This window comes from Aulonocara stuartgranti, assembly GCF_965226115.1.
Source record: "Aulonocara stuartgranti genome assembly, chromosome: 7".
NCBI classification, from domain to species: Eukaryota; Metazoa; Chordata; class Actinopteri; order Cichliformes; family Cichlidae; genus Aulonocara; species Aulonocara stuartgranti.
In genome coordinates this window covers 63,828,346-63,848,905 of record NC_138945.1, presented here as the reverse complement: position 1 = coordinate 63,848,905, position 20,560 = coordinate 63,828,346, and the positions used below count along the sequence as shown (strand labels likewise).

At 38.4% G+C, this 20,560-nt stretch overlaps 2 protein-coding genes across 5 annotated transcripts in view; both read left to right on the top strand.

Annotated features, from left to right (window-relative positions):
* Positions 1 to 1,268: 1,268 nt before the first annotated feature.
* Positions 1,269 to 10,906, top strand: lrrc56 (leucine rich repeat containing 56). Of its 3 annotated transcripts, none has more exons than XM_082542207.1 (13): positions 1,269 to 1,351; positions 1,603 to 1,775; positions 2,208 to 2,295; positions 4,055 to 4,115; positions 6,107 to 6,203; positions 6,649 to 6,846; positions 8,042 to 8,216; positions 8,304 to 8,534; positions 8,735 to 8,802; positions 9,392 to 9,534; positions 9,804 to 10,009; positions 10,162 to 10,477; positions 10,644 to 10,906. In XM_082542207.1, the coding sequence occupies exons 2-13, from the start codon at positions 1,611 to 1,613 to the stop codon at positions 10,804 to 10,806; spliced, it is 1,911 nt and encodes a 636-aa protein (XP_082398333.1). In that variant the 5' UTR covers positions 1,269 to 1,351; positions 1,603 to 1,610; the 3' UTR covers positions 10,807 to 10,906. The 3 variants fall into 3 exon arrangements, with proteins under 3 accessions (XP_082398333.1, XP_082398334.1, XP_082398332.1); XM_082542208.1 differs by having other exon boundaries at positions 1,284 to 1,408; positions 8,042 to 8,210; XM_082542206.1 differs by having other exon boundaries at positions 1,284 to 1,408.
* An 8,754-nt stretch (positions 10,907 to 19,660) lies between these two features.
* rassf7a (Ras association domain family member 7a) overlaps positions 19,661 to 20,560 on the top strand; it is a 39,125-nt gene continuing 38,225 nt past the window's right edge. The window contains exon 1 of one of the 2 annotated variants that reach the window (XM_082541402.1): positions 19,661 to 19,771. The gene's annotated coding sequence lies outside the window, so the exon portion shown is untranslated. The remainder of the gene's footprint in view (positions 19,772 to 20,560) is intronic. The other variant, XM_082541401.1, reaches the window with a different exon arrangement.

Sequence of the window (20,560 nt, the reverse complement as noted above, 5' to 3'; positions counted from 1 at the left end):
TTTCACAGATTACTTATTCAGGATTGTTGATTTTTTTTTAACTGTATGTTTTTTTTCTTCATATTTTTCTGTTCCAGGTGCTGGGATTTTTTTTTTATTCCATGCAAGTGCAACAGTTGGCCACTCATTGTGGTTTTATGCTTGTGCTCTGATCCTTTCTGTAATTTTTTTCCCCTCCTGATCCAGACTTTCTTAATGTTTTTAGTTCTCTAGTCTTTCTGACGGTTTCAACAATTTTCTTTGGACACTGACTGATTTTTTTGTACTCATTTTGTAGCTCAGTCCATGTGCTTGACCAAGGCTGAGGACTTGTTGTAGACATAACCCAAATGCTTTTGAGGAATATTTTTTTTGTTCAACCACTCACTAACACTGACTGTATGAATCATTCAAGTATAAGAAATGTACCTCACTCGAGGCATGAATCAGCGTTGTGTCTAAACATAATTTAAATTGGTATTTTTAGTCTCTTTGTTACTAGCATCATTTTCTTTAGTTGTATGTATGACAAATGTCAAAGATAACACATGTTTAACGCAGTGTTTGATGTTTCCCAAAGAACTGTTTGCTGAAAACTTGGAAAATCGTTAATACTGTGCAGTGTGCCCCTAAAAAAATCTGGGCAATCTGGGGCAGTGGAGGACAATAAAAAATGTGACAGGCATAAAACGATTTACAGCTAATCAACAGAAAGAAAGACCAGGACCTAAGAGATGTATCTTGTCCTTCAGTTGATCAATCTACTGTTTGCTGAATCTTCATCAGAAATGTTCTCAGTGGCTGTCATGAAGGGAAACGGGGGGGGGGGGGGGGGGAAGGTTGGAGTATGCCAAATTACACAAGAACTGGGCTGAAAATCAATGGAAACAGATCTTATGTTGAGATGAAACGACTTATTATTATTATTATTATTATTATTATTATCATTATTATTATGAATGTAGAAAGGTTCTGTTAGATTTTGATCCACTAAATCGTCTGATTGGGAACAGCTTCATTTTTCAGCATTCTGATGATCCCAAACAGACTGCTAGTGCACACAAAAAAAATATTTAAATAAAAAAGAAAGGCACAAGAAAACGTTATCAGTCCTGGATTGATCTCATCAATATCGACTGAATATTATCCAGTAACTACTGGATAATAGATTAGATGAGTGCCAACCATAAGAAATACCGGAGTGTACTACATATCCCAGGGAGCCACGGGTCTAACTGGGTCTAACTGCACAAACTGACCCCAGAGCCGCTGAATGGAATTCATGCAGCGGCTTTGGGGTCAGTTTGTGCCGTATCCAGGAAGTCGTCTGTGGTTGCCAAGGAAACTTTTGCTTGCGAGCCCTCAGTTGTAGGTTTGAATGTAAATGTATAGACTATCTAGTGACACAGACGGGAAAATTCTGCAAAAGGTGATATATATTCTTATTATAGATATAATATTATATTTCCGTATACACCAGCATGTAGCTAGGGTACATGCTGCTTTATTTAGCGCTACTTAGAATATCTGGCTGTAGAGAAGGTACTGCTCACTGCTTCCCTTTTGTTTCACAAGCCGTTTTGGTGTTTTCAATATAACTTTATGATTGTTTATTTTATACAGCGTGAGGCATGAGTTACTGTCATGGGTCTGTGCCCCACGGGGTCAGGTCTGGTACAGCACGGGTCCTGGTGACTGAGCTGAGTGGTTCAGGCTCCATCAACCCAACTCCTGCAAGTAAACCCTGTGAGGACTCTGAAACACCAGTGGAATTTTATCTCTCCCCGGAGAAGTTGGTAGGTACCTTTAAATACAGTTAGTATTTATCACCGTTATAAACCTCTTATCATGTTGTTTATACGTATATAATATACTATATATATAATATACTAGTGAAAGCATTTAGTTAGTTTAGCATAATTCTAAATTGACAATAGTAAATGTTAGCATCTGGATAACATCTACCATATACATCTTGCCTGTATTATAATGCCTATTTTACTGAAATAATTTCGTTAGTGTTGTCTCTTATACTAATTAAAATCCTCTTTGATTTTTGCTTAAAAAGATTATGTTTGAAACTGAAATTGGGCAAAAAAAATTCTTCAAAGATTTTACATCAAATCAAAGTCATGTTTGTTAATCGTAGCTACAGAATGATACAGACTACATAAAGTAAAGAGACAGTGCCCTTCTGCCCAGGTCAGCTTCTTATTCTCCTCCTACAGAAATTGCTGTGTGGCACACAAGACCTCTCTAATGTGATCTCACTGGAGATCTGTGTAGACACTCAAGAAAACACACTTGGTAACTTTGGTAAGGCATATAACATGTCACTGATTAAATGCAGTACTGTGCACTGTGCAAGTCTTGAGGCACCCTTCATTCGGTTATATTTTGCAAGAAATATGGGAAATAGGTGCAGTGATTCATTGAAGTATGTGCAAATATACACAAATATACACCATAATCAGCATTTGTAATAATCTAACAAGATTTGGTCTACCAAAGTCAGTATTTAGCATGACCACTTTTATTCTTCAACACAGTCTCAACTCTCTTACGCAAGCTTTCTTGTCATTTCTTTAAGTAGTCTTCAGGGTTCTAGAAGGACATTTCAAAGCTCTTCTTGGGAGTTTGGCTGCGTTTTGTTCTGTTCTTAGTCAACACGATCCCACACTGCTTAGGTAATGTTGAAGTCCGTGTTCTGGAGAGGCCATGGCATGTTTTTCTATCCAGGTATGCTTTTACAGCAGTGGCAGCGTGTTTGGAATCATTAGCATGCTTAAACATGAAGTTGTTGCAAATACAACACTTTTTAGATTGTGATCAAAATTGGCCCATATTGGTCTTTCACTGGCTTAAATGCAGCTCCAAACCATGACACTGTGTTTTACAGATGTCTGTAGACATTCACTGTTCTACCTCTCTCTTGACCTTCTCCATATATATTGATGATGACTTGAACCAAAAATGTCCAATTTGTATTTATCACTCCACAAGATCTGTTGCCACTAATTTTTTAGTCCATTTTTTTGTGTAATTTTGCTGGACTTTTTTTTTCTAATTTCTTAAATACATGACTTGTTGATACTGTTCCTCTGCTGTAGTTATTTTGCGGCTGTCAAACTGTGTTATCTTTTGTAGACTCGACTAAACAAATGAATTGTTACTGTGACAGGCAGCTTGTAAAAAAGTCCCTAAATATAGAAATTAAAATTGGTTCTTTTCTAAATTGTCTGTTGTGTAAGTTGTGTGCAGACACAAAACTAGTTCACCTCTTGAGTTAGGTACCTTTTTTAGTTGTTGAATGATTCATAGGTCAGTGTTAAGTAGTTTAACTAAGAAAATGATCAAGTACAAAGACTGTACTGAAAATAAGTAAAAAAAGCAGCCAGTGTCCCATGAAAAACTTCAGAAAGCTTAGAGACCTGTTGTTCAAGAATAATTAAATACAACAAAGTCTGGTTCCTTGAAGACAAAATACAAACAAATGAGGAATGGCTCAAGACTTTTGCACAGTACTGCAGCTGAATATGTAAAACAGTAAAACAATAGGTGTCTGTTTGTATGTGTACTTATTAGAACTAACTGTTAGTCAGCATCAGTGGTGTTATTGTTTTCTTTGTGTAGCCAAGGCTACAAAAATACAGTAACTTTTATCTCATTTAAGTTCAGTTAAACTAACGAGCAATGAGAAACTGTTAACACAATTTACAGTAATGATTCATAACAGATACTTGTAATAATCACAACACAGACAGTCATAAATTTCCACACCTGATTACCTCACAGGTGTGCCAGCCATCATTAGATAATGGTAGGGGGATATATTTACTATGACTGAGCTTTGTCCTCAGAAAAAATCCTAGATTGTGTAAGGCATGACAAACACTGTCTGTACATGTATGAGTCATGTTTTACCTGCCACTTCAGGGACGCTTTCTTTTACTTAAATGATGCTGAACATCTGATTAGCAAATAAATCAGGTGATAAGAACGAAACCATGTTAAAATGACACCAGTGTTACATGAAAATGAGAAAAATAGTTTTGTTTAACTAATTTTCTTGCAGGTGTCTACTTGCCTGGATTAGTGCAGCTAAAAATGAACAACAGCAGGATCCTGTCAGTAAGGTAAGTAAGACAAAAATAGTATCTTTTTCTTTACTTCAAAGTTTGTATTCCTGAGAAACAAATTTACAAAGTATAATAATTTTTAGATTTCCAAGATGATACTGATGCATGCTTCTGGTCATTTTTATCTTATTTTATACATGTTTCCAAAATAGGAAAACCCACATATTTCCTTGAAGAGAAATAAATATAAGTTAACCCAGAACAGAAAAAAACCCCATAGTTTAGTGAATGCTGTCGTGGTTTACTCTGTCATTACAGGAAGTCAAAAGTTATGAGCTTACCCAAAGAAGTATAGTATGGCTATAGTGACAAGGTTTTGAAATAGGGACTTCCAATATTTATGTGTGGAAGATGCTTGTTGCAACTTGTAAACCAGACACCATAGAGGTGAGACCTGTGTACAGGTTTAGAGATACACAGAGAATAGGTTAAACCACCTTTCTCACAATAGGATACAGAGGGGTTCAGGTACTATCAGATTTCAAAATCATGCATTTGATCCTCAGAAAGAGACAGGGAATATCTAAAGTTTTTCCTAGCTTGTCCAGTGATCATAGCTACAGCTGTTTCATCAAAAGTATATTGAAGCAAAGCTACAAATAGTTGTCACAGTAAGTGAGATGGAGAGAATATTTTTTACCATTACTGTGCAAAAGTCTTGACCCATCTCTCATTACTTTATATTTTGCTTCTCATGAGACAGATTTTCTTGAATGTGGTCTATTTAAATAAATTATAAACAATAGATTATGAAGTCTTGAAAAGGTTTAATTTAGACATCGGCAGTTTTTCACTCATTTTCAGTCCATCGCTTACACCTAACCATTTTCAGAGGAATTTTTTTTTGTTTGTTAAACAAGTTAACATAGAAATATGAAATATGTATTATTCGAGCATAAAAAATGCACCCAACTGAAGGAATGAACGTGAATGTTGTGCACATAACAGAAAGTTTAGCGAAGGAAGAATTTTTGTATCTGTAGGCACTCTGTTAGTAGCAGTCTGTCAGAAAAAACATAATCCGTTCCCAGTTCTGTAGTTGTATCTATGAGCAGATAATAAAAGATACCAAAAGATAACACAAGCAATAAAGTAATATATTTGGACCACCAATGTGATTCCCAAAGAGCTGTTAGCTGAAAACATGGCATATCTAAACATGGTGGGCAGTGTGTCTTTAATTAAAATAAGGAAATTGGACAATGACACAAGTGTTACATGAAAATGAGAAAAATTGTTTCGTTTATCTAATTATCTAATAATCAATATTTATGGAGGAGGACAGGAGAGATGTACAAGAGTTAGTGTCTATAGCCATCTGTAGAACACTGTGGAGGGCTCTGTCATGGTTTGGAGCTGCGTTTCAGCCAGTGGTGTTGGAAATCTCCCCAACACTGAAAGTGTTACGATCACAGAAAAGTACCTTGCAATGCCATCTGAAAATTGCTGGATTGACAACAGCTTCATGTTTCAACACGCCAGCGATCCCCAACACATTGCCAATGCAATAACTGCAACACTGTCAGTCATGGATTGGCCTCCCCAGGTATAACAGACTGTATTTATGTTCATTTCAATAAATCCCTACACCTACTTTTAATTTTTCCTAGCAGAATATAATAAAATGAAGAGTACTCTGAGACTTTTGCACAGAACTGTACACAGAGATAGATAGTGAACTGTCTGCTCCACCCCAAGAGCACCAGAGCAGAGCAGAGTCAGCCGGACATGCACTGGCTCTGATAGCATTTCCTGCTTTGGGTTGTGGGAATTGTAGTGGAGTTGGTGTTGTAGTGTAAGGTACACTGAAACTATTGTGGAAAGGTTCAGGCAGGGAGGAAAGCGGGAGACAGTGAACAGGACATAATTTTCACAAAGAGAAAGGAGCTGCAAGCTTCAGTAGCCAAGAAAGTATCCTTTTTTTAGCCATGATTATGTAACTCTCTTTCCTGCCTCTAAATCAAGTTTGTGTTATTTTGTCTCCCTAGAGACTTGGGAACCACCATCTCCCAACTGCAGGTGCTATGGATGTCTCGGTGCTGCCTACGAGATCTAGATGGGATTACTACTTTCTGTGCTGTTACGGTAGACTTTATAGGTTACAGGTGGCTTTGTAGGAACTATTCAGGAGCTTGGTAGCTTCTTTCTTTTCTCTTTTTGCAAATGTTAAAAAATGTGTGTACGGAACAAAACATAAATTGTGTCAAGGATTTTTGGATACATTTCAAATAGGCCTTCATACCTCAAACATTAATTTCCATTTGTCATAGTACCTGAGTGACCCATTTTTTCCCAAATCATTTCCTCGTTTTTGCGGCAAACACTGAACGTGCCTAGGTAGTAACATATGATTCAAGTAATTGAACTTTCGCTGTTTAAAACGTCCAACTGTCTGTGGCATGGGACGATACCACAGTGTGACTTGGGTCCAACATGTTTTTTTTCTTTAGTGCATTTTCCTTCTGCTGGTTCAGTTCATTAATCACACATTTTCTACCACTTAACACTTATTTCCTGTCCTTCTTCTCAGGAGCTGTACTTGTCCTATAACAACGTGTCAGACCTGAGTCAGGTTGGCATGCTGGAGAACCTGCAGCTGTTAGATCTGGAAGGGAATGACGTGGATGATTTAGTCCAGGTTCAGTATCTCAGTTTATGTAGCAAACTGGAGAGACTTACCCTGGAGGGAAACCCTGTCTGTTTACGCCCAAACCCTACATCAACTCAGGTATGAGTATTATGCGATGTGTTTTTCCTTTGTTGTTCAGACTTTAAGCGGCTGCTCCTATTGCGATTAACATACCCAGTACATCTTGAAGCAACCGCCACAGAGTGGTGCAATGCTCAGAGTGGCAGTCTGGCAAAAGATAAAACGAAACCAAGAATGGTTGCAGCTGAATAGAGCTTGAGCAAGGAGCTGGGCAGAGTTCCTGAAAAGGAAGTGTTGTATTCATTTGATGTTGTAAATGCCAACTTGCAAATGCAACTTGTGGTTCTAATCGTTCAACAGTCTCGCCTGTGCTGGCTGTCAGCCCTGAAGACAGATAATCTCTAACATGTAATCAGTTTGTGCTGAGACATGAGAGCATGTGTGCGATCGCAACTCTCTGTATGTGGGTCCTTAACTCAACAGAAACACTCTGCTAGAGCAGGAGACATCAAAATACTCAAAAATAATTAGACATAACATACTGTTGAAATAGTATATATGTAAACATCAATGCTTTATTTTTATGTTAAGGTGCATTTTTTGGTTTCTGTGACAAAGCCTTAAACAGCTTATCATGGGCCAAGTCAGTGAAACTGATTGTAGCTGGGTACACGGCTGAAGCTGCAGTGAGCTGAGTTTTTTGGGCCACTGTGAATGTGTTTATTTACACCCACCAGCAGAGCATTAATTAAGAAACTAGGGCAATGAGGAGAGATGCTGAGCTGAATATGCATTAGGCCCGTGCTTTGTAACGACTGAGGGGGTTCTTGGGTTTACTCCCTTGCCAAGTGATCACTCTTCATGCGCTCTGTCTTTCTCTCACTTCCTCTTATTTAAAACTCATTCTCCTCCTCTTTTCTCTCATTTTCTTGCTTTTGTTTACAGGCCTCTCACACTCTCCTTTTCATTTTCTGCATCTGTGTGGTTTGGTGAAACCAAAGCGAGGCCAGCGATTCACTGGCCTCTCTCTCGCTCTCTGCTCTCTTCCAAATGATAAAAGTCTAGAATTTATAGCAAATAAATAATTTATTTATTTGCAAGACTTTACAGACGCTAGCTGTTATGAGCTGGGATCAGCTTATGCTGTCTGGCACCCCCTATTTAAAAATACCACGTATTATTAAAAATGTCACTGTTGCAAAAAAATGTGATCTTGAATCTTGTCGTACACCTTAGCTCTGTCATTTTCTCTTGTTTCGTTCCTCCTGCCCAGATGGCAGACTACAGTTACCGGGCAGCGGTGAGGGAGCTGGTCCCTCAGCTGCGTTACCTTGATGATGTAAAGGTGGAGGAGGACAGGCTTAGCTGCTGTACCACCATGGGAGAAGACTGGGACATTCTCAGAAACTCCATTAGAGATTCTAACTCCTCTTATCCTGCTGGTGATGGTGTGTGTGTGTACTGTTTTAAATCCATCAACATGGTCCAGATATTCAGATGACGATTTAACAAACACCTCACTTTTGTCTTTGTAGAGGAGACAACCGACAGTGTACGTCCTTACAGCCGACCCAGTTCAGCCACATGCCCTTCTCCCAGCTTCTCCGGTGTCTGGGCCATGTCATCGTCAGGCACCAGACCACACTCAGGCTCAAGACTCATGTCAGCGATCAGGCCTGGAGTTCTCTCCCCTTCTGGATCCAGACCTGGTTCTGCAGACTCAGATCTGGCAGTAGTGGAAGCTGAAACCAGCAATCTGACTCACAGTTAGGCACTCCTGTGGTTGATCTCATTAGTCTTAGTGCCATTTCCATTTTATTTTGATTAGCATTACTCTGTGCAGGTGAACTGTTGGAGCAGTAAAAACAATCTTTGCTCAACAGTGCCACCAAGAGGACTTAATTGTGCCATGAAATAATGACAGTTTCAATCACTGATGCCTGTTTTACTCTGTCAATTTTTGAAGGAGCGGGTAACATCATCTTCTGTGGGAACCCAGTCCAGGCTATTCGAGCAAAGCGGCAAAAGTTAAGGGTAAGTAGCAACAAAGTCCTGCAATGCAGTGGAGAAAATTATTTGATCTCACTTAATAAATTATGAGATGTATCCATACACCACACGCTGTGATCCATATACATGAGTTATTTCTGTCTCGCTGTTCCCCATAAAACAGAGTCTTCATTGTCCACTAAGAGGAACAGCAAGCTTTATGAGCTTTGACAGGCCATTATGAATGCCTGGCACCAGCAGCTCGTCTCTTTAATGTCATGTCAGTATAAAAAGAATCAGCTAATTATTATCAGGCAGACAAACAACCTGAGAGGACAAGCATAGTGAGGGGTGATGGAGATGTGAGAAGGGTTGTGTCAGAAGAAGTTGACAGACGGGGCTATCACTGTCACCACCCTCTGATCTGTTATAACTGGCATAAATACACCCCACCACTGTCACTCTGCATCTTATTTATACCTTTCTGTCTCATTCAATCTGCCCTTGCTGTGTTTGTTGTTCCTCACTGTTTTTGCTATCCATAATTAATATGCTCTTAGGCCTCTATTACTTTAAGTTTCCTACCATCATCTATTACCACTCATGCTTGTTGTGCCTCTCTACTGTCTGATAGACAGCACCCACCAGGTCTACTTTCACCCCCCGAGACACTCCCATTCACGTACCAGAACACACATATGACCTCGAGGAGCCTGATCTGACAGAACGTGCTGATGTCTTTGCAGAGCTCAGAGCTTGGAAGGAACAGCATAGCAGGTATTACATGCTGAATTACTTTTTTAAAAACACATACATGTGAAAAATAATAAAAGCTACATTTTAATCTATATCTTGCCATTGCTGACCATGCAATAGATTAATTGCATATTAAAACAGTTGTCCATTGAATATCATCAGAGGGCTGTGGAGGATTTCACAAATACAAAGCCTCTTCACAGCCAGTTAAAATCGCAGAAGCTGTCGATGTGGCTATGTCTGAAGACTTGTATGCACATAAAACTAAATATCATCATTCTTTGTTTCAGACGTCTTGAGGCCATAGCGAAAGACAGACTGCCACAAATCTTGTCCATTCAGCACTCTGATGATGAAGAAGCCCGTTGTGATGAGGAAGAAGATGGCTGTGGTGCTATGAGGAGTGACAGCAGTAATGAAGAACATGAAGAGGAGAAAAAGTGTGACAACCAAGATGCAGCCTCACTAGATTTCTCTTTCCAGTCTCTTTCCCCAGGTGAGAACTTTGTGAAGTTATTTATAACTTCATAAATTATAAATAAGGCTGTACAGAATAAAAGCAGTAATTGTAATGTCTGATCTTTTTGTAATGTAAGGAGAAAAATAACTGAATTATTTCAATTATTCTTATTGTTTGTTTATTTTTAGATCTGCTTCCCAGAAAAAACTTACCCTCAGATATGGCTCGACTGTCGCTGGTCCCCAAAACCGCAGTGTCCCCTTCTCCTCCTCTCAAAGGCAGTGCAACTGCTGTTGATTTGAAACCGCAAGGGATCCGTGCACGGAGGCTTCACCTTAGCCAGGCCAGACCACAATATTTACCTGAATTCAGCAGCGCCTTTGAAATATGTAGGACTTCAGGAGATACAGACCTGCAAATGAGTGTGCCTCCAATGACTCTGCCTGCACCCATACCGCACCCACCTCCAACAGCTGCCCCAAGTGAAAGGCTGAAGCATTCACGGTATGTCATTATTAAAAAGTATCTTTATATTCAAATAGTCAGATTTGAAACAACACATTTTGTTGTAAAATGTTTAGCTGAGTTTTGTAAATCAGTGACATCACCATATTGTGATCTCAACTTGGTCAGTGGAATGTGGACATTAAAAAAGATCTCTATCTTTTAGTGTGAAGATGGACTCTGGTGAGCAGCCAGGCCAGAAGTGTGAGATATCCAAAATCCTCAAGAGACCAGCAATAACTCGCCCTCACACAGCCAGGGCAGCTTTACAGAAACATCACCAGCACCACATACTCCAGTCCTGCAGAGGGAGCTCACAGCCAGATTGACTGTTGACTGTCTCCTGTCAGTATGACTGCTCTTAACTGCTCAATTAAATGGGGTCTTTCCCCTTTTTCAACTCATCACTCAGCCGTATATTGATTTGTCATAGTTTACCACCATCGTTTCTTTTTCTCTGTTTTTTAAGAACTGAAGATACTGTTGTTGTTCACCAGTTCAACAGCATCCAGTGCTCACGAAGCTCACAGCACAAACAGTACACTGTAAAAAGAATAACCCTATTAAAAAAAAAAAAAAATGATGTCCAATTGTCACATCCAAAATATTTGACTTCATAGAATCCAAATTGAGTCACTTGATATGACCTGATACTTTTATGTTGATATAAACAATATTACTAGACTTGACTGAAACTTTAAATTTTGCATTGATCCAAATTGATTTTTTTTTACATAGAACCATATTTTAATTATTGAACCAAGCTAATATATTGAAATTTAACCAACCCAATGTATTCACATCGAACCAAATTAACATGAAGTAATATGTTTGTGTTGAAGCCAGGTAATTGATTTACATATATTCAAACTATATTTTTTACATTTCATTTTATTTCAGTTCAAAAATGCTCTGCATTTCCTATAAAAAACAAGACAATTATTTATTGTTCCAAACCATTTTAACTATAATCAATAGAGAGGATTAGTAATATACAGATTTAGTGCTACGGCAGAAATGATTAGAGAAATGTTTGTTTTATAAAACCTGCAATCTTTTGAAAACCAGTATAAAACCTGCAATCTTTTGAAAACCAGTATAAAACCTGCAATCTTTTGAAAACCGTTGGATATTTTCCTTTACTGAGACAAAACCTCTCACACCACAGAACTGCTCTTAAATAGACTCTTAAAATATCGAAGAGACCGTAAGTGCACATCTCAGGATGCTCTATAGAATATTTACAAATACAGCCCTGTGCTGTTTAGCTGGAAAGATGTAAAATATGAACTTCCACGAAGACTACCTGCAGTGATGGTAAAGTTCCTGATGTTCAATGTGTAATAGTCTCATATTGTCACTTGAGGGCACTGTGTGTAAATATTAAATAAGAAAATGAATCCATTGCTTCAACCACACTGAGCAAGCAATCCTTCAAACCTACCACCTTGACATGTGACATTCATTATTTTTTTTGTCTGTTTGACTACACTTACGGCTGGGGTTACCTCCATGCTACAGTAGTGCATGCTACAGTATTTGCCATTTAAATGTACAACATACAAGCATATTTCATATTTTACTGATACAGCAATGCCGCAATAGAATGAAAAAAAAAATCAAGTCCATGTAGAGTTTATATGTTTTAACTATGATATAATCTTTGTTTTCCAAGTGCTATGGAGAATTACCCATCGCCTGCACTGTGACGGTCAATCTCAGACTCATTTGTTCTGAGAAACAACTGGAACTAACAACACTGCATTTGTGGAAATGAGGGCCAGAGTGGCAGCCTAATTCCTTAGTGGTTCTTAAGAGCAAATTATGCCGGGACAAGTTTGTTTTGAAGCCGTCACAATAATTATAACATGGAACTTCATTTCAAGGAAACCCCGACAACCAGCACAGTGATGTCTCCAAACTTGCCCGGTGTTTTGTACGAACACCTGACATAAGCACACACATACAGCAGGACACACAGGTAAGAACGCACGTCCCATATTTGTGTCTGTCGTGCGTCACTTATGTCCACAGAAACAGGATGTAAATAAATGACTCAAAGTACAAAAAAAGAACCACAGGATAGTATTGCGAATATTTCTGACCACTGTGCTGGTTTAAGAGATGTACATGCTCTTAAAGTAGGAATTTATGTATGTTTGAACATGTAATTGCCTACAGCCATCCAGCTGTTATGTAACACGTTAGTTCTTTTCTTATTTTCTAGCAGCACTTTCCATCAGGCAGCCACCCCATCTTTTCACATAACTGCTTTGTCTATAGGATTGTTTAATTTTCTCACTCCCTGTCAGGCTTTTGTAGCCACACTCCCATCCCTCTGGTCTCTCTGTATTACATCTCAGGATGCAGGTAGAGGAGAATGGAATTAAATGCAATGCCTTTTATGGTGGGAAAGTGGGATGGTGTCCACCTACTCTGTCTGAACAGTCTTGTAATTTATTCAAAAGGATCATTCTCCTAGCTTGTCAAGACTAGAAACGGAACCTGGCCTCTTCTTCACTCACTCAGTTATTACCAAATGTTGTCAGAAACCATAAAGGTGTGTTTCTATCTAATGTTTAGGGGTGGTAAACACTGTGGAAAAAAACCCAACAAGAAAATAATTAAATAATTTTGAAGTTAATTTTTTATGTAAAAGTAAAAAAAATAATCCAAAACCTATTTTATTCACAACAGAACATTGATAAATATCTGATGTTTAAACTGAAACAACAAAGTTGGAACAGGCCTTGCTGACTGCTGTATAGCAGCCTTCCTTTTTTAAAACAACAATCTGCAAATGTCTGTAGACTGAGGAGACCCGTTACTAGATTTTTAGATGAGGAAAGTTTTTTTTCCATATATAGAATTCTTGCTGCTCAATACTTTTGGATATTTCTGTTGGTTAAAGGTCTGGACTACAGGCGGGCCAGGTTCAGCACCCGGACTCTTCTACTACAAAGCCATGCTGTTGTAACAGTATGTAGCAAGACAGTTAGAAGCATTCCACAGACACCCATGCACTCCCGTAACATCAAAGATACAGGCTTTTGAACTGAGCAAATTGGGTTGTACATGTACTAAAAACAACAGATTTATTTGCCCTTAACGTCAAAAGACATGGTGCTTTTCTAAATTTAAAACCCCCCTCTATCTTTAGAGTTGCATCATATATAGTACCAATGTACAAAGAAAACTGAATCATAAACTTGTTAATTATAAAAATGTATAAGATTATTCAGAAAGTTCTAAAAGAGAATCAAGTCGACTTCAAGAAAAAATGTTCCTGTCTGCCGCTAATACACCCACACAATAGACTTTACACATACAGTATTTGTCAACAGTGAAGTGGAGCAGCACATACTGTATGTCAGCACATGCCATGAATACTTATAATAATAAGTTCCAGATGTGGTGAATAGGACCCAGGTACTTTAGGTTGTAGTTACATTCTTCAGAATACTATCAAAGCCGCACCTTCTTGCTGTAATTGCTGTAAAAAAAAAAGTTCAAATAAATTAATGGAAAATTGATAGTGAAAATGAGGTATTATGATAATATCATCGTGTTTTGACTTGAGACGAGTCACTTTTTCTATCAGGCGTTGGAACTGGAAATACCTACATGAGTTCAGACAGGTCTGGGAGACGCCATTTGTACAGTACCACACGATTCTGCCGCGAGGAACATTCCTTTGTAAGATATTTAGGTTTCATAACTCATTTTCCACTGACACCTTTACAACCAAATGCAGACATGCTGTCCATAATGGCAAACAAAAGGCATGAACACAATAATTATTCCTTTACATTTGCAGGTGTTTAATTTGAATTTAATTTGATCTGTATGGTAAAAATATATTCTATTCAATTCAGGTTTACAACAACAGTAACCTCAAAGTACTTTATACTGTAATTTAATTAAATTCAGTTTTATTTCTACAGTGCCAAATCACAACAACAGTCACTTCAAGGTGCTTTATATTGTAAGGTAGACCCTACAATAATACATACAGAGAAAAACCCAAAAATCAAATGACCCCCTATGAGCAAGCACTTTGGCGACAGTGGGAGAGAAAAACTTCCTTTTAACAGGAAGAAACCTCCGGCAGAACCAGGCTCAGGGAGGGGCGGGGCCATCTGTTGCGACCGGTTGGGGTGAGAGAAGGAAGACAGGATAGAAGACATACTGTGGAAGAGAGACAGAGGTTAATAACAAGTATGATTCAATGCAGAGGGGTCTATTAACATATAGTGAGTGAAAAAGATGACTGAAAAGGAAAAACTCAATGCATCATGGGAGTCCCCCAACAGCCTATGCCTATCCGGTTGTTCAGTCTCACGTCACTAGCCGTGTCTGGGTCTAAACTCTGCTGCAGCTCCATATATCAAACGATCACTATGGCATTACTGAGAGTTGAAAAACTGTCTAAAGTCTTTCATCTTTAATAAAATGATCAGCGTTCTGCTCTACCAGGTGTAACAATTGAGTTTAACATCCAGGCATCCATGAAAACGGAATTTATGACATTTAACGGAGTTAGAAGTTAGCAGGGAGTTAGCTCGCTAGCTTCTATCTAAATACAATATAGCATGTCCTGACTGCGAGGTTTTGGAAACAAATTCAAACGTACAGCTCTGTTATCACTTCCAGCATAAATGAAGACAGAAAACTAAACAGCAGTGACGTTTGTAGAGTTACTGAAGTTGGGCTAGCTGGTATATAATGATGTGCTACGTGACCGCTAGCGACACAGCTATGTTAGCATAATATAAACAAGCTAACTTTTTTTCCACTCGATAAAAGTTAACGTGAGTGTTCTCAGTGGTCAGAAACAAATGTAATCGCATGGCAGGATGCTGTAAAAGGACCAAACTTCAGCCAGGAGAACAACTGAGATAATCCATCCACAATACGAGGTTAGTCATTCATATACTGCTGCATGGGCTGGGCTGTAGTTACATCCTAAGGTTTTAAAAACTGAGCTTAAATAAATGATTAGTGGTAATAAAAGCCGAGGGAGGTCAACCGGGATCACTGACTGTTTTAGGAGCTTTTTGAGATCAAATAGAAGAAAATACATAACATTAACATTAAACATGTTAACAACACAAAAGCCAAACGCAGACTACTTTAGGCCCGGAAGTAGGATTCGTCGCGTCATCACTGAACAACCGGATAGCAGCATAACTAAGGGAGAATTCAGGGTCACCTGGTCCAGCTCTAACTATATGCTTTAGCAAAAAGGAAAGTTTTAAGCCTAATCTTAAAAGTAGAGATAGTGTCTGTCTCCCGAATCCAAACTGGGAGCTGGTTCCACAGAAGAGGGGCCTGAAAACTGAAGTCTATGCCTCCCATTGTACTTTTAAATACTCTAGGAACAACAAGTCAGCCTGCAGTGCGAGAGCGAAGTGCTCTAATGGGGTGATATGGTACTATAAGGTCGTTAAGATAAGATGGGGCCTGATTATTTAAGACCTTGTATGTGAGGAGCAGGATTTTGAATTCAATTCTGGATTTAACAGGGAGCCAATGAAGGGAAGCCAATACAGGAGAAATCTGCTCTCTCTTTCTAGTCCCTGTCAGGACTCTTGCTGCAGCATTTTGGATTAACTGAAGGCTTTTCAGGGAATTTTTAAGACACCCTGATAATAATGAATGACAGTAGTCCAGCCTGGAAGTAATAAATGCATGAACTAGTTTTTCAGCGTCACTCTGAGACAGGATATTTCTAACTTTAGAGATGTTGCACAAATGGAAGAAAGCAATCCTACATATTTGTTTAATATGTGCATTGAAGGACATATCCTGGTCAAAAATGACTCCAAGGTTCCTCAGTGTTACTGGAGGCCAAAGTAATGCCATCCAGAGTAAGAATCTGGTTAGATACCATAGTTCTAAAGTATTGGAAAAACCCCTAACAATCAAGTGCCCCCCGATGAGCAAGCACTTTGTGACAATGGGAAGGGAAACTCCCGTTTAACAGGAAGAAACCTCTGGCAGAACCAGGCTCAGGGAGGGGCAGCCATCTGACAGGACCGGTTGGGGGTGAAAGGAAAGAGAAAAGAAGAAAGAGAAGACAAAAGAAAACAAAGCATAGGAAGACGGACCAAACACACTAAGGGAGAGAGAAGATAAAATTATAATGACATGTTGCAGAGGTATATAAACACATGGAGAAGAAGTGCTCTGTGCATCACATGAAGTCCCGCAGCAATCTGAGCCAATATCAGCATATCTAAGGGATGGTTCAAGGGCACCTGATCCTGTCCTGACTAAGCTTTATGAAAAAGGAAAGTTTTCGGTTTATTTTAAAAGTAAAGACACCTGTCTCCCAAATCCAAATAGGGAGCTGACTCCACAGGAGAGGGTCCTGGTAGCTAAAGGCTCTGCCTCCCAATTTAGAATCTCTAGAAACTACAAGCAAGCCTGCATTTTGATAGTGCACTGTGGGCATAATATGATAGTATGAGGGCCTGAAGCATTTGTATGTGTCGAGAAATTCTGGATTTACCGGGGAACCACTGAAGAGTGGTTAGGAGAAAGTCACGTTATGTATGAGAGAAAGTCACATTACGCAAAGCTGCTGAAACGTGATTTCTTTGTCATTGCCTTTTTGCAATATAAAACGTAGGATAATATAGACTAAAAACTGCAGCTTCACACTGCACGGAGAGAGTATATCTCGGTACCTCAGCAGAGCTGGCAATATCATCAAGGACCACTCTCACCCCAGCAACCAACTGTTTGAACTATTACCGTCAGGCCGACGGTACAGGTCACATAAAACCAGGACAAACAGATTCAGGGATAGCTTCTTTCCCAGAGCTATCACCGTAGTAAATAAGCACAAAAACAATTGAACCTATTCCATACCGTCACTGTCATTATATTATGCTGCTATTCATACTGTTATTATATTAATGCTGCTATCCTGTATATATTATACATACTATTGTTTGAGTACTTACGATTGTTTTTTTTGTACTTTTTATATTTTACATTTATATTTATTATTGAAACTTGCACCAAGGGAGTGGCACTCCAATTTCGTTGTACTCTGTACAATGACAATAAAGGCTATTCTATATCAGGAATGATGACCTAAGGCACTGCTTTGAGTCACTGTTTTGCAATCTTAAATTGGCATACTGGAGCTATATAGCACTTACCACTCATTGTGTTTCAATGCCGTGTGTTCAGAAACTTTGAGCAGAGGCAACAAGGATTACCTGATGTGCAAGAGAGAGTCTTAAACAGACCGATATTCATTAGTGGGGTTTTTTTTGTTTTTTTTGCTCAAACTGATGTGAATGAAACACTTAGGCTAACATTCACAGACCTAGATTTTGTCTTTATTTTGAAACAGTAATTATTAATAACTGTAACAGCAGTTATAATGTTAACTGTTACAATTAATTTGGCAAAAAATCTATATACTCAGTAATACTCAGTAATATTGTTGTTCTACATGTTCTTGAACCAACAAATACATTCTTTTAATTAAATGAATAACAATCTTATGTAAGATCAGTCATGGGTAACAGTCAATATTCATGCATTACATAGATACTGAAGACATTGTGATGTAACACAATCAGTTTAGTCAGAAAAATATCTATTAATAGTGCCAACTTCCTCCTGTCAGATCAAATCAGATTTGTTTGAGGAGGAGAGAGGTGATTTTCAACTTCAAAATCATTAAAACTGCTGTTACTTACAATCCATTAAATGATCTAACAGTCTGAAGGACAAATGCTTTTCTGCTACATCCATCACGCTGTTTGTTGTGACTACCTAAAGCTACGTGTTGACACAGGTTAACTAGCTTTTTATCATAATAAACAATGAGCCAATCCTAAAAGGCTTATTAGTGTTTGCTGCTGCCATGGAGACACAGCTCCAGGTTGTTCCTCCAAAAGTGGCGGTTAATCATTTGCCATTAGTCATTTCTATAAAAATGTGTATAAGTATGCATGGACGCACAGGGCATAGCCTGGGGTGGCACTGGCCCCACTTGTTGATGCCTTATCATATCAGTGCAACCATGGGTATCAATTAAAAAGAATGATAGGAAAGTGATAGCTCCCGCTTTCCTCTGGAAAACATTTTTATCCCCTTTCACTTGCCTTACTTTGAACTGGTATTTTACACTGGTATTTTTTAAATTATTTGATACTTTACACTGGTATTTTTAAATTATACCTTATCACTGTTGTTCCCAGATTTTGTTTTTCACAAATAAACATGTGTACTGTTGCTTTGTGATACAGGCTATCAATGCTTCATTTCACAAACACAAAGAGCTGTTCAAGGACGGCGTGGTGCATATACCTGTTTTTTTAGAAAAGGTGTCGCATTGCAATTTTGCATTAATGTGAGTGGATTAAAGGAGTCAGTTTATATACAAGCATGTATATAAACAAATACAGATACATATAGGGGGAGAAGAAAAAAAAAGAAAAGAGCGACGGTAACATTAAACAAAGACATTACAAGCATTACAAATTTTAATGTTTTTATCATTTATGTATGTGTTTGGCAAGGAGTAAAGTCAAGTAGATGAGGTAAAAAGCTTTTGAGTCAGTACACCATGTAAGATTTTTTTTTTGTAGAAAAGTACAAAGATTTTGTTAGAAATAAAATAAACAATGTTTTTCCATGAAAGCTGTGCGTAAGTACAAGACCAAAATAAATGGCAGCAAGTCTCTAGAAAGGGCTCACAACGAGTGTTTTTCACAGGCTAAAACCTATGAATTAATTTGAAAGAGACCGCCTTCATTTTGTTTGTCATAAACAAACAAAAAAAGTGTGAGAAAGACCAAATTCTTCCTAAATTCCCTAACAAAATGACTCCAGTAAGAGATGACAGGAGGAACAGACGTCAGATCACACCTTTGTGTGCGGTGAAGCAATTGTTAGGTGAGGTGTAAGGTGAATTGTTACTTCCTTACCTCGGAGCCATATTGCTTTGAGGCACAGGAGATCTTTGCTCATTAATATTATTATAACTCACTTATTTTTAATGCAGATGTTCACGAGTTTTTGTTTATTTCCAATATAATTTTCGCTTCTGGGGAGGTACAACTCCCCAGAAGCATTGCATTTCACGTTATTTCATTTTATTTTTTCACAAGCTTGTCGTTAAGACCTTTAATTTGAAAGGGCGAACCGGAAGTCGTGTAGTTTGCCTTTACCGGACTGGAGTGTGGATTTTTGCCCACAATGAGCAGCTGGAAGATGAGATGAAGCACTCGACTGTCCGCTGAATTGAAAACGCCTGCTAACTCACTTGTAAGTTATTTTAATTTCATTGTTTAAAATCTTTTTTAAAATCTTTGTTTATATCAAGATAAAGTTGAACGGAAATGTTTTTTAAGACTGGTGGTAATGCAACAAGTGCTGGCAACTGAGCTCAGAGCACCTGCAGTATGGTGACAGGCTAACGATAAACTGGGATACAAAATTTACCTACCCACTTTGTGGTGTTAATGGTCCACTTATGTTGATGGGAGCAGCTTCTGTGTAGGTTTAGTTGGATTGTTGCTATGTTAATATATTTTTATGTAAATAGATCAACTGAAGCTTTACAAATAATCGCTTAAATGATGTTTATACAGTACACTGAAGTTACTGGCAATGAGAAGAAATGTTATCATTGAACATTATCATTTCACAAAGCTCCACGATGCTCATTGACTGCATATAGAAGATGGACGTAGCTCTCAGGTCTCAAAAATGAAGCCAATGCTAATGTGAAGTAAACATTAATTCCTTTGATTGGCCAGTAGGGGGCACTTCTCTGGTTGCCAGAAGACAGTTGAAGCGTTATAGAAGTCCATAGGAAAATGACCCTCTGCTTCCTTGCACAGTCACCTTAATGAACACTTTCCTAACAACACTATGCACTCAGTAACTAGTTTCAAATCATGCTGAATATGCAATTATGTCATAGAACGATTTGGGAATTAGTCATAACCTCTAATCTATTGATTTATTTTCCTGAACAACAAATTTTTCCAACATTATTTTTGTCTACCAGAACATGATTTTTCATCTTTCCAGGTCTCAAAATACTGATTC

Excerpts from the sequence above, each read along its gene's own strand:
- lrrc56 (XM_082542207.1), top strand. The coding sequence starts at position 1,611 with ATGAGTTACTGTCATGGGTCTGTGCCCCACGGGGTCAGGTCTGGTACA. Across the intron at positions 8,217-8,303 it reads CTCTTATCCTGCTGGTGATG|AGGAGACAACCGACAGTGTA; the intron begins GTGTGTGTGTGT and ends TTGTCTTTGTAG. Across the intron at positions 8,535-8,734 it reads AACCAGCAATCTGACTCACA|GAGCGGGTAACATCATCTTC; the intron begins GTTAGGCACTCC and ends CAATTTTTGAAG.